General features: G+C 37.2%; 1 protein-coding gene across 3 annotated transcripts in view; it reads left to right on the forward strand.

The window, feature by feature from the left end:
* The window catches only part of COL24A1 (collagen type XXIV alpha 1 chain), a 127,395-nt gene that overhangs the window by 39,384 nt on the left and 73,670 nt on the right, over positions 1-14,341 (forward strand). For all 3 annotated transcript variants that reach the window (XM_048313209.1, XM_048313210.1, XM_048313211.1), the window contains exons 12-18: positions 145-189; positions 5,202-5,255; positions 7,752-7,796; positions 11,784-11,837; positions 11,929-11,973; positions 12,372-12,425; positions 13,042-13,095. In XM_048313209.1, the coding sequence (XP_048169166.1) occupies positions 145-189; positions 5,202-5,255; positions 7,752-7,796; positions 11,784-11,837; positions 11,929-11,973; positions 12,372-12,425; positions 13,042-13,095 (351 nt within the window). The remainder of the gene's footprint in view (positions 1-144; positions 190-5,201; positions 5,256-7,751; positions 7,797-11,783; positions 11,838-11,928; positions 11,974-12,371; positions 12,426-13,041; positions 13,096-14,341) is intronic.

Consider the following 14,341-nt stretch of genomic DNA (forward strand, 5'->3'; position numbering starts at 1 on the left):
TACTTTGCTCAAATCCTTTTTAAATTTTTTTTTTATGGTGGTGTTTCTCACACTGTCTTTTTCTAATCAAATGCGGGTTTAGTTACTTGAATTTAAGTACTGAAGAAAAGAAAACCTACTTATAATGGGTTATTTCTTTCTCAGGGTATCCCAGGCCTCCGTGGAAAAAGAGGTCCTAAAGGGAGACAGGTAAAGCTTCTAATACTTGTTGCAATTCCTGCTGCCAATGTCAATCCACCTAGAATTAACTCTGTGACTCTATTCAGCTGAAAAAAGTTAGTTTTATTTTTTCCATAGATTACTTTCTGTTGTTTTCAATTAGTACTTTTCAGAACTGCGGATTCTGTGCAGGTTATAAGTACTAGATGTTCTGAAGTGTGGAAGGCTAATTGCTGTGAGCCTTGTGATAGGTTACTGATATCAGCTGTGAGGAGGGTTAGAAGGTGACAGAAACACATAAATATATTCTGTAAAATTTGTGTTAGCGCAAGGTGCGGATGTGATGCGGGCTTTACAAGTCTGGTGTTGATTTGGATGAAAATCAACTGCTTCTAATGTCTGATATTTCTGGACTATGGTAAATTAAAGCTGTCCTCTACTTAACATATATTTCTACAGCTGAGAATAAACACAAATCTGCCAAGTATACATTATCAAGGTTTACATATTTCCTGTGGTGTATCTTCAATGCCAAATGTTTTGTTTTCTGTCACAACCATATTATTTTAGTTCTTTGAAGCTATCCAGGAGTTTCCAATTTTAACTTTCTTGTGGTTTGAGATTGGAAAACACCATAGGGTTCTCCAGTTGTGCAGTCAGTTGTGCTCACCGATTCAGATTATTTTCATCTACCATGTTGAACGAGTTTGTTCAGCAGTAATATGATCATCATCATTTGGCCCTTGATGAATGTTGTGAAAGTTGTAGAGGATTCTGTTTAATTATGTTTTGTTTTCTGTGTGATCTAACACCAGCCAAAAAAGCCACTAGCCTACAAGAATTGCTTTGATATAAAGAAAGGCAAGCGAAGTGCCATTAATGAATGCAGTGTGCTCTTTCTGAAGCTACCATCAGACCATATTGTAGTTCGCTTCTAATTTGGATCAAATGCTACTTTTTGCATCTGAGTGTTGGGCAGGAAGGGCTCTGTGCCATCAATACCTTGCAGAAGTTCACAGTGTCTTGTGCTAGTGAGTCTCATGCAACATTTATGAAAGAAGAGAACGTGGATGAGAATCAAAGGCTTGTGTTCAGTGTGGAATAGGAAGTGGAGGTGACAGCAGAGTACACTGAAACACGTCTTGGCTTATCTTGTCAGTCTCTGTGGCAGGTTTTACTGAGGCTTCTGACTGCCAATGTAGTGGTTTGGGCAGTATTTGTCCCCATCCATAGCAGTCATTTGGTGCTGTGAGCAGTCATTTGGTGCTGTGTCTGCTGTGGTAAGCAGCTATTTTCCATTTAGAGTAAGAGCACAGCTTCTGTCAGTGCCAGGCTATGTTCTATAAGGACTTTTGTTTATACAAATCTATTCAGAGAGGATTCACATAGGTGACAGGGCACCAAAAGCACCTCTGTACAACGTCTGTGATTACCTTCATTCAGTATTGATTTCTTTATAATGTTGTAATTTCCGATTCCTTTCTATGATCTATAAAGCACTTATTTGACTAAAGGCTACTAATGGGGGGTCCAACCAGGAGAGCAATCACATGGGAACCTGGCTTGAAGTACTTTGCTGGATCACAGGCTTAGAGATGATGTGTTATTTTAACGCCTAACAATGGTAGCTGTAATGACAAAGTCTTTTGGCACAGTGCCCTGGAGTTAACAGTGCTTTGGGCGGGACATTGTCACTAAAAGAAATTTGGCATGGGAATTCTGCAGTGCCTGAGGTCAGGCTCGTCACCTTTTGTTCTAGGTTGCAACTTATTTCTTTGGGCAAAACTGTCCCTAATAATACTTGAGAAAAAAAACCAAACCTGTCTGACTGGCAGAGATCTTTTTGAAACAAATCAGATCCCAAGTATAATCTCATTTTTGGAAAGTAATTTTAAAGTATAGAATAAGTGGATCATACAAGGGATTGTAAACATTTATAATTCACAAAATGCTGATATTTAGTAGGTTTACTGAACAGTTGTTCATATTTGTAACATTTCTGGCATATTTGAAATGGAACAAAATACTCAATTGCCTGAATCTATAGAGTGAGGATTTGTTTGAATTTTAGATTGGTTTTGCACACAATATCATTTTAAGAAAATATTTAATAGTAGAAGTATATGTGTTCAATTTCTTTCCATTGTATCACCATAATATGAAATTTGGCTAGTTCTGCAGTATTTTTAATGCATTGTCTGTCCTGTTAGCATGATGCATTTTGCTTTTGCGTACACATTTGGGGGAAGATTTTTAGTCTTCTTCTATCTGTGATTAGTTAAAACCAGTTGTCAATGTGTCAGAATAGACCTTGTAAATTTTACCAAGAATTTAGTAACTAAGTCCATTGTAACTGTACAAATAGTTCAGGTTCTGTTTGATATTACAGTTATGAATAGTCATCCTTTGTATGCTTAATAATAATGTTAAATGATAATTTTGATTTAATAAAACACTTGTTGCACAGTAGTATTATTATATTGCTTCCAGTTTTAGACTTTTGTGACTGTTCATTTTGCTTTCATTTTTCTACTTACCAAGATAGATTTTTCAGTATCAGTTCAAAGACACATGCTGTTGAGAATGCCCTTATGATGACTGCAGGTGGTCCGTCACTTTTGTAATTCTTGCTATGCTGGGATTGTGTTATATCACTTGTGACCAGCATCTGTGATTCTGTGTGGCTGGTAAAACTGTCCCATTGCATCCTTCATTTCCCCTTTGAGTTTCAAAAAAATATGCCTGTGTGTTATGACAATTCTGCCTCTTCCAACATCTACCAATGGTGGGCAGTACAACCAAAATATGCTATTTAGGAAAGGGTCATAAATTAATCTTTGTCTACATCCTCTTAGTTGGTAGCTTTTAACAACATAGTCACTCTCAAATATCTGTTTTGCATGTGTAAAATTTTACACTACATTTTCAGAGTTGGGAAAAAATTTGACCAATGGTGTACACCTTGAGAATCAATTAAATCTGTTTTATCAACCATTAACCTAAGAACCTCTACTTTTTAAATGATAAGGCAGCAACAATATGAAGACCTGTATTGTTAGATCTTACAGTTACTGCTGTAGATTCTTATTTGTGAGTTCTGTGATCAGATGCTGAACAAAAAATTCATTGTTGTGAGAGGAATTCCTGTGTTTAGCTTTTCTGAATTAACAGGAGAAAGCAGAACAAATCTCCAGCTAAAATCAATCCAGAAGATGCTATAGGAGACTGTCTTGGATTACTTCACATTATCATGCATGATGCTGACAATTAATAACTATTAGGTTGTTTCAACAGATTTTGACAGTGTACATGCATGTATATATATGCATAAAACATTGCCTTCATTTTTATAGAATTTTGGCTTGTTACTAAAGCCAAATATGGCTTAAGCAGTGCTTAAACTGCTTTGATTTATGGTATGATTTTTCCATCTCCTTGACACAGTTTTATATTGTCTTCCTGACTACTGTTCATATAATACTGTATGATATATATCCCCCATTCCATTAAGGAAAGACCCTGCTGTAGCAAGTCCTGAGCTGGACAGCTGTGTGGATGCCCTCCAAACAAAGTAGTTTAAAAAGGCCAAACAAATTGTACATTTGACCTGTAGCAGGTTTGAACATGGCCTTACTGAGGTGAAAGGTTAATGCCTCAAAGTACTGTTCCTGATACACACAGGGGTAAAAAGATATTGAAACACTGAAAAGACAAAGAAGAGCATTTCACATAAAAATTATTGTGAGGATGGAATTTGCTCCTTTCCCCATGGGGGATGGATTAGTAGCGCTCAGGTTCTTTGTGGTTGATTTCTTGAGGTCAGTGCATCTCTCAGTTACCTCAGTACTCTAATAATACTGTGTGAGATTTATCAGTTCCAATAAAAGTCTGTTTGGTTTGAGTGCCATAGCTTGGATTTTTCCAGGTAGAATCCCTTTCCAGCTTAGTATTTTGCAAATTTTCTGGTAAACTCTTATATGGATCTTACACTGTAGTTAAAAATGATTTTGATTTCTCTGTAGATTTGTGCTACCTCCATTCTCCCAATTCCATACAGTGATAGCAATCATGAAAATATTTCATGGTACTGCTTCAAACTAATAGCATGAGTTTCTAGTTAGCTACATCTGCCTCTTCCAGTAAAATAGTGATATCTGCCTAGCAATACTAAACTGATAAAAATTAATCCAAAAAACCCTCCCCCCCTCCCCCACAAACCCAAACAAAAAATCAAATCACTTTTCCCCAACAACTTATGTGCTTCTGCAGTGGGGAACATCTGAAAGAAGTAAAGTAATTTTCAAAACCCTAACAGGAAGGAAGGAAGATTAGAGCCAGTACAGTGGTGGAATTCTATTCCATTTTCTTTCTCAAGCAAGAAATGGAAATTTTGTTTTAAGCTTTGACGCTTGACTTGGCAAATCAGATTTCTTTCCTATTCTGATAATCTGGTCTCTGAAGTCAAAACTCTCATAAAATAAATGAGGCTTTACTATGTCTTGAGTTATTGTTTCAGTGTCTAGATGCAGACTATGGCAAGTGTTCACATTGGTTAGAAAGGCGTTGTGCCAGAAAGATGAAAATTTTGATTTCTAATGAATATGAGATCTCATACTGAGATGCCAGTCATTAATATTTGGGGATGAGTTAAGGAAAGGAGGACAGACGTTTTCATGAATGTTGAAGCTAACAGAAAAAAAAAATTAAGTTAAAAATAATAAGTAGAAAACAGGCTCCAAAAAAAAAATTCAAGTGACACTTGTTTAATATTGGTCTTAAAGTAATTCAGCTGTCTGATTTTTAATATGCTTACGTTGTGAATAGTTGTATCATTTTGGGTTTATGATTTTAGGAGACAAAAAATATCACTATTCTGTTCATTTGAACTGTGTACCTGATATTTTCTGCTTTTCCGATTCTTCCATCACCCTCCCTGAATCTACTTATGATGTTTTAATTCATCATAGCTATAGGAATTCAGTGTTCACACCACCTTTCATGTCTTGAATAATGAAGAACAAGTATTTTCTATTCTGCTTTAGGGTTTTCCAGGTGACTTTGGAAATAGAGGCCCCCCTGGTCCAGATGGAAGTCCTGTAAGTATCGAATTGTGTCTTGATTAACATGATAAAATTTGTAACACTGAATATTAACTCCCCTTCAAAATTAAAGGAGACTTTTGTCTCAAAAGAGATGTCTTGAAGTCCACAGTAAAATTTTGGACTGTTAACTTTTCCATGCAAATTGCTAGGAAACTACTATAAAAAGTATAAAAAAGAGGAAGAAAATATTCAGAAAGCTGCCAAGAGAATGCATTTTCCACTGCTGCATGTGATGACTACCTTAAGAGTCAGATCTCTTGCTCTCCTCACTGCATTACTGATGAATGTTGTCTAAAAAAATTCTTGTATTAGATATGACTTTGTGTTGTTTATTTATACCATTATTCTAAGATCACCTTAACAAAATAGGATTCTTCCTACATGTAAAACCCCAACTTCTGTGTGCTTGTGCATTTGATAGTTGATTTCATCCTTTGAGCTGGTACTGAACACAATGATGCTAACATGTCATTTAGTGCATTATAATCAGTGTGATAACAGCTTTGTCCTTGGCAGTGTGTGCAGGCCTAAAGTGCCCTTGCAGTGTGGTGTTCAGACTGTGGCGCAGTCACGTCATTCGCAGTGCTGCCCTCAAAGGAGCTTTGCTGTCTTGCTCCATTTGTAGGGAAACTCTGGCTGCAGACTCCAAACTCAGGTTTCCTTTGGTGTCAGAAATCAGTGAAAGGCTTTGGGCAAGAGAAGAGAACAGCAAAAAGTGCTGGGTACAAGAGCAGCTGATTTAAATCATCTTGTATTGTTGGATGCTCCTTTGAAAACTGCTATCGGTTTTCGTCTAAAGATTTTTCTGATATGGAACTGAGTCATCAACTGGACAGAGTTTCCCTCCTTTTTGAAGGTCTGCCCTGACACCCATCTTAGAAACTTGTTTTAGAAAAGCTTACATGAATTTTGCTTGTGGGTTATCAACATTTGGTGCCAACATTTTGGAGCACAGGAAAAAATTTTTACGCATTTCTGGTCCCTAAGGCAAAGTTTCCCTTGTTGGAATGTCAGGTGATATCAGTATGGTTTTCATCTTGAAAACCCACTGAGGGGTTGAGTGTCACCAACCGCTTTGCAAATGATATTAAAAGGTGAGTTCTTCCTTCCCCTCCTCGTACTCCGAAGTCTCCCTCCATTCCTGATAAAGCAGATATTGTCTTTTCACCAGATCCACAGAACAGTACTTTAATAGAAACAAGCTCAGAAAGCCTGGATCTGAAATTACAGACTTGCACATTACAAAGAAGCCTGTTTTAATGCAAGCATTTGCAAACAAGTTCCATCTAATCTGCCAAGACAGCTGCTGATGTTACTGCCTCCTTCGACAGGCAGCAACCCCTCTCCCCTTCTCCCCCAAAGCTCATCCTGCAGGGCTTGTTCAGGCAAGGGGCCAGTGCTGCAGCTGCAGGGGGCTGCAATGCTAATGGCATATTTACAGAGCCTCTCTGTGAGCTGGCAGTGGAGATCAGGGGCTGCCTGGGAGGCCTGTGACAGCAGGAACTTGAAGGAAAGACATTTCTTCCCATGTGCTAACTTGACACTACTGACATTTGTCTCCATGCCTAATTTCTTCTGCTTAACTGACTAATGCCAGCCTTCATTTCCACAACACCCTCTCAATTCTCTGAGGATGTCAGTCTGCCTTGGAGGATGTTGCTAGAGTGTTCAGCTTCACCTGTGGATAGCTTGGAGCAGGTTGGAGAAAGTGTGTAAGGCACCCAAGGAGGGAGGACAGCATGAAGATGTCCTCTGAGCCATGTTCAGCAGCCATGCCCAGTTGGTCACCTTCAGAATGGGCTTAGATTTGCTCACATAAAGCTTCCCCTTCCCTGCAGGTGCCAAAGGGCTGCAGTGAACCCTCTGTGTTATCCACTGTGTAGCGAGTCCCAGGTGTTGGGACAGCTTGCATGAGACATGGTGACCTGGAGGGCTACAATACCTGTTTCACATAGGGCAAAGAGACCTAGCAACTGTTCTCTGCAGTGTTTTAGCCTCTTCTGAGTTAAACTGTGGCAGAGGCAGTAGTGGAATACTATTGGATTTTTAACTTCTGTAGGAAGTACAAATACCATAGTTTGTATCAAGAAATAGTTTTTCATAAAGAAAGTGTAGCCTTTATTTGCAGAGGACTTTCTACGAAGTGAGATGGTGTTCTTATTTATTTTTCAGAGGAATTTTGATAAACTTGTTTTTCACCCTCAAAAAAAATTGTTTTTTCTTCCTTCCAGTTTAAGTATCATGGTAAAAAAAAAAAATCTCATATTCCTACATTAACAGTAGAAGTGTTTCCATGAAATATCTGGAGATCTAATTCCACAATCCAGGGATCTTAGTAAGCATATTTCTCTATACAGTGATAAGCTGTCACTCTTTGCAAACTCTGTAAAAATCACAACTGACTTGCTTTGTAGATCATTTTTATGTTATCACTGGGATTTCTTTTTAAATGGTAAAATTCAGATAATCTAAGATTAACTTTCTTTAAAGGGAATTGTTGGTGGTGTGGGTCCTCCTGGATTTCCAGGACTAAGAGTGAGTATAGTTTTATTACATGCTTTGATATGGCTGCATTAGAGTGTTTGTTTTGTGTTTTTGTGAAATAAAAACAATTACGAAAATTCAAGGATTTAAACAGATTTTGTTTTAGATAGCCATGATTTTAAATAATATCACTCTGCAAAACTGCTATCATGTTGGCAGCATGGAGCATTTCTATACTTGGTGTGGATTTGTATTCTTGTTTCTGATCCAGTATGTTTGGGTTTTTTATTTGAAATAACCAAGTTTGCTAGTTTATAGCACTAAAGCCAGTGTAACAAGTGCAATGGTCTCAAACATTTTAACAACAACAGCCCTCATTGGTTCCTGAATATGGCTACCAAATTCAAAGCATAATGAATTTCTAAGCAAAATTACTTTATAATGTATATAATATCAGATTAATTTTTTAATATTTGTAGAATAAGGCTGTGATGCTCACTGTGGAGTTGCACACAGTGGTTGTATCTATCAATTGTGCCAGAGAAGCTCTGAGTCCTACAGGAGGTGGGACAGACTTTCATACTGAGTAGTTTCACTTCCTTGGTTGTTTTTAATTCATGTATTTACTCATAGAGGACTTCTGATTCTTGATATTGTCTCAGTCATGTCTGGCTACACAGCCACGTTCTTAACAAGGGAGAAATAGCATGTTTACACTTGAATTAAGAAAGCCATGATTGTCTCTGTGTTTGCTTTGTGTTTGATATCTGCTGATCTGAAACATTCTTGATAAGTTTGTTACTTTACACTGATGGTCATCTTATTTTTCCTTTGAAGCACAACAGTTGAGTTCAATTGTTACTCTTTTTAATTATATGTTCATAACAAAAAAATTCCTGTAAGTAATCCCTTGCTGCCTGTTTAGGACTGTTATGGCATTGCTGTGAAAACAAAAATGTGATCAAGAAACCTCTGTAGCTTCCAGCCTTCGTCATGCCATGATTTTCTGTGTTCTTGTCAGCTGACATCAGCCAATTGAAACAGTCATGAGACTGCAGCTTGCACTCTTGAGAATTTGCTCAGAATTATGGTTTGCTTTTCTCTCGTGCATGACTGTCTTTGGAATTTAATCTCAAAGACTTTGATAGTTGTACAAATGTATCTTAGGTTTTTTAAAAAGCCTACTATATGTCACTTCTAAAAAGATACTCTTACTGATTATTTTGACTAAAACTTAGCAGTTTTGCTTTACCTAGAGCTCATGAGCATAAATGCTTGCGGGTCAAAGCTGCATGTGCCTTCTTGCTGAGTTGCAGTCACTTACAGAGAGACTGAGTGTCAATAGTTCTTTGTGAAATAGAGAAATAATTTTCAATCACCTGTCCAAAGTTTTTGCCACTGGTACATAGATGAAATATAACCATAATGAGAACTGTTTCTTGGAGGGAAAAAAAGTTGATGGAGTGTTTAGATTTTGAACAGCATGAAATTAACAATTGTTTAGAGTGTGAGTTCCGTTTGAGTGGCCTTCTCTTGTTTATATGTGGGACTCTTTCACATGGTTCCAGCAGCATCACATTGGTTACTCTGGTTTCCTCTTTCACAATCAGATAATTGGAAGAGCTATGCTTTGTTCCAGAGTCTCTTTACAAGGGAGCATTGCACTCTTTAATCTGTAGCAGAATTTCACCAAGTCCCTGGGGGAATTTCAGGTGACCCCATCATCCCCTAGCACAGCCTGTGTGGTGCAGCCCTGTTCCTTGACCACACTTGCTCTCCAAGTGGGTCTGTGCTCCCTGGCCTCAGCCTTCTTTTGTCCAGGCAGATGCTAGTGGTCATCCAAAACTGAGTAAAGAACTACAGTTCCCAATGCTTGCTTTAAAATCCTTAGTCAATCATAATACATTATACTATTACAGGATGCAGTATTGAACATGAGATTAAGTACATTCTTCTGGCAGAAACCAAGTGCGTTAATTCAAGTAGCTTGTCCAACCCAGCTGTGTGCAGTGTCCAGAGTTAGTTATATTTTCGTCTTTGTTCATGAGAATAATGGCAAAATGAGCAGCATCAGCAAGCTGAGTCCAGTAATTCCTTCCATCCATGATTTTTTTCAATATACAAAGCTGTTGCCAAATTCAGAGTTTTGGCTGACTGAACAGTCAGTCTTTCAAGACTTAACAAGGCCGTGAGTTTTAATAAGATGAAGAGTTTCAGAAAATTTACTGCTAGATATACCCAAATTAGTATTTCTTTTTAATTTTTAAATTTTTTTTTGGCTTTTAGAGAACCCACTTTATACTAGGAAAACATTAGTTTTCCTTTTCTGGTATTTTATCTTTTTGACTTGAAAAAGCAATTTGGTTTTAGTTTCTCTTGTCACATAGAAATGTTGGAAAAGGTACACTTTATGCAGCTGCAGGTTTTATCTATCAGCAAGTTTTATCTGAAGTGATAAGCATGTTAACATATAGCAAGGCTGCTATAGGTGGAGAATGATTAAAAAACCTGACAGACTTACTAATTCAACACTTTTCTTATCAGCGAGATAATTTTCCAGTTTTACTTTTGTGTAGTTCCAGTTCTTTGCTGTTAATTAAGTCACTCAATATATTTGGAGACTGTGACAGGAGTTTAATGAACCTGAAAGTTGTAAAGCTGTTTTGGAATTTCTTCCCATCGCTTTTGCAAGCTAAATTTCCCAGCACAGTATCCCTCTGTGATTTTCCAATCAATCCTATTGTTACCATAAGTGTGCATTTCAGCATTCAATATCATTAACACAGAAATGCCTTGCTGAACTAGAATATGTAGCACAACTCAGAGACAGCAATGTAAACAATTTACTTGGTCAGCTAGCATGACAGAATACATCATGTAAGCAGTCATGGAAAGTTAGAGCAATGCAGAGTGGCAATTTTCTTGGGAGCTCTACCAAGCACCATTAGGACACTAAGTGACTGGTCTTGCCTTTTCTTCAGTGAGCCATAAGTCTGATGGTGGCTGCAGAAGAATGTGATTGCTAACGTTGCTGAAAGAGTCTCCAGAGAATAATGAATGTGTGCTCAACTGGAAATGCATAGATGTCCATCTCATCTTTTCCATGTCACTCTCAGCAAATGGCAAAAGATTTCTTTATTCATATGTGTTGCTAAAGTCATGTGTAGCCACAGAAATATAACATTGCCTTTTTGGGTTTTTTTTCCCCAAGAGGTTTAATAGGCAGAAATTAGATGGGCTTTTCCCTTTGTAATGTAGTTTTAACTATTCTAAGTCATGTCTTAATTTTAGCTCACTGTTTTTCATTAATATTATTGGTGTTGCTGTGCTGATCTTTTAAGATTCTTAATTTTTGTGATTCACTATTTTTTTCTTCTGTCATAAAACTGCATAAATGAATCCCAGAAAAAAGAGTTGTAGTAAGGACTCTGAAGGTACATTAGAACAGAAAAGGTTAGCATGCCCATTGGAGCATAGGTTTGATTCTGCACATTTGGTATTTTGGAAGAGTCACATCTCTATTTCTTTTTCTTCTTTCTGTTTTGTTTGGTTTTTTTAACTTGTAGAAGTCACTGATAGATGAGAAATCCAAGTAAAAGGACTATAAAAAGGCCACTTTTTATGGCCCTACTCATTATGGAATAATTTCTTTAAGCCAAATTCGATGCCTACAGAGAAGTGCTGTCACATAACCCTAATGACAGCAGCAATGGCCACTGAATGTGGAGCTGCAGTACAAAAGAAAGCTTTCTTAATTTGCATTGCCTAATACACTGTGATCTTCTCTTGAATTTATAATCCAATCTAATCTTCTATAATCAGGAGAAGAGGCAAGTCTTGTTTCTTGTGTTTCTGCTGATGCTGTTGGGAACTGTAAATGTGGAGGACTTACAATATGGATACCTTTTTTTCTCTAAGAAATTAGCCTAAAAAATATTTTGGTTTCTCTCTGTGGTGCAGAAAAATGCAGAATTCTGTCAGGAGTCTTTAAGTTACTCCATTTCATCAAATGCAGTCACCTTTCTTGCTGTTTGATAGGGAGACATTGGGCCAGCAGGACCAAGTGGACCATCAGGAATTCCAGGGCCCACGGTATGGTATAAAATGATCCCGCAGCCCCATGCCTATGCTGCTTTCCAAATTATAGTCAAACACTGGATTTATGTTTTCTTTAATTTAACAGGGTTTTCTAGGGAGTGTGGGACAGCCTGGAATGAAAGGTGATAAGGTGATTTAAATATTTTCATTATCTTGGAGATATATAGTTCTTTCAGACTCCATTAAATCTTGAGCATAATGTGCTTGGCAAAGCCTTCCCTTTTTCCTTTTTATTTCTTTCTCTTCTGACTTTAACTTTTCAAAATTATGTCTGTCTCATGATCTGGTACTTTAGACAACTTTTCTCTAGAAACATTTTTCTGAACAGAGCACTAACTATTGAACATAACAATACCCAGATCTTTGTCTGTAGAGTTTCCTGGAAGAGGTATTTCAGTGCAATACCTAACATTGTCAAAGATCTACGTTCATTTTAAATAGTCAATATTGAATTAATCTTTCTCATTCCCTGTTTCTACCCATTTTAAGCCACATACATATGTCTGTATAATATTATATGTTGTTTAGGGTGAACATGGCCTTGCGGGAGAGCCAGGAGATCAGGGATACCCAGGAGACAAGGTAAGTTATAATTGCATTGTTTTACAAAATTATCCAATTTCAGCAACTTCTTCAGGCTTGAGAGTCTCTTAAAATGCAGCAGGTCAGTTGCATAAAAGTAGAATGCAGTAGTAAAACTTTCTGGATATTACTGAATTAACATATTTTTAAGGAATTCTGTGCTAATTATGGAAAATGTGAACAAAGACAAGTAAAGGGCACAGGCAGAATTCTGGCATCTGTGTGTATAGAGATGCATCAAACAAGGATTATGGTATGATCTGAATCTTGCTAAGAAACTGTTGTAAAAAGTAGTTTTCCCTTGACCCTCGAGGTTCATCTGCAACTCACCTGGACCTACTGTGGTTAGCAGCAGCACATGGTCTGGCATGCTCCTTCACATCATCAGACTGAGATAAATAAGGATCTTCTTTCCTGTTTGGCTAGTACATCAGAAGTCACTGAAATAGCACATCCTGTGAGAACTCTTTTGATGAAAATGGAATGTTAGAAGATAGTTTTCATCCTGCAGAATTCTTTTGAAGCCTGTTTCAGGTGTCAAAATATAGCAATTTATTGCTTCCAATGTAACAAAACAATTCATTTTCATGTGTATTTAATAGCTTTCTTTTTTCAGGGTGCTCCTGGTTTACCAGGACCCCCAGGGATCAGAGGAAAACCAGGACTTCCAGTAAGTTTACGCATTGAATTTTGCTCTTGATATATTGCTGTATGTTGTTGATACTTGATATTTTATACTGCTGTTGATATTTGACACTTTTGTGTGGTTGTTATGTTCACAGTGCATGTAATCCCCTAGAAGTGACCTAATTTAAAGTGCACAAAGAATAAGGTCTAAACTGCTTTTATTTCTAGTGACTGGTGTTAATGAGTGAGTCAGATCCTAAGATGTGAGACTTATTCCAAATATGAGTATATGTATCAAATTTTAATAGAGTGCTTAGGATATTAGATACTCTGTGACAATCACTGTGTGGGGAAATGGACATGATGGTAATACTTGAAACAAATCCACTGAGAGCTTTGGGAACTTCAAGATGACTATTTGGACGAGCTGGATTTGGAGGGAGTGTGTGAGATATCATTAATTACAGCCAGTCATTTCTCACAGGGATGGGAATAGTCATTAATTCCTGTATTTACTGATTTTTAGCAACTTTAAAGGCATCTGTGCAGTGCTGCCACTTCAGCTGGGTTTGTAAATGTTGATGCAGAAAAGGCATACTGTACAGGGTTACCTGGCTTTTCCTGGCCTGCTCTTAGCACTAATATCCATCTCTTTTCAGTACGTAATTAAAAGTTACCAATACTCATGCCAGTGTCAATTTTCTTACGTGCAATTAAGCCAATATCTGGTAAACCTACTTTAGACCTCATGAATGTCATAGACCCTTAAATTCAATAAAAAACACTTTCCTTGCCCCATAAGATTTATAACGTAAACACTAATCCTGCGGTAAATGTACAGAAATTTGCTTAGGCTTAGATGGGAAAACTCATCTTTTTTGCTTTTAAAGATGTAAGAATTTTCATTTAAAGATAAGCATGTGAATCAGCCTATTCCTGAAAGAGCTGTGGGTTTTAAGCACAAAGCTGAATGTGACCAACCTTGTGACTTACGTTAAATTAAACTATGAGACCTCAGTCCTGCTAGTAATAGAAATTGAACTTTGTAGAATAAATTTACAATTAAATCATTCATGTTAAAAATTAGAGAAATGCTTTCCAGGTCAGACCTTAATTTTGCTCAAGTAACATCTAGTTATGGTGGGAGAAGGCTTGTGAAAATGTGGAAGAACAGATATAACTTAGAGAAATATTTTGGCCCATTTTTTTTATTGGTCAAAATTTGTATTTAATGGCGTCAATATAACATGTGGATGGGACCTAATTTTACTGTTATTAAGCAAAAAACT

Source organism: Corvus hawaiiensis, chromosome 9, assembly GCF_020740725.1.
Source record: "Corvus hawaiiensis isolate bCorHaw1 chromosome 9, bCorHaw1.pri.cur, whole genome shotgun sequence".
In the NCBI taxonomy this organism is placed as follows: domain Eukaryota; kingdom Metazoa; phylum Chordata; class Aves; order Passeriformes; family Corvidae; genus Corvus; species Corvus hawaiiensis.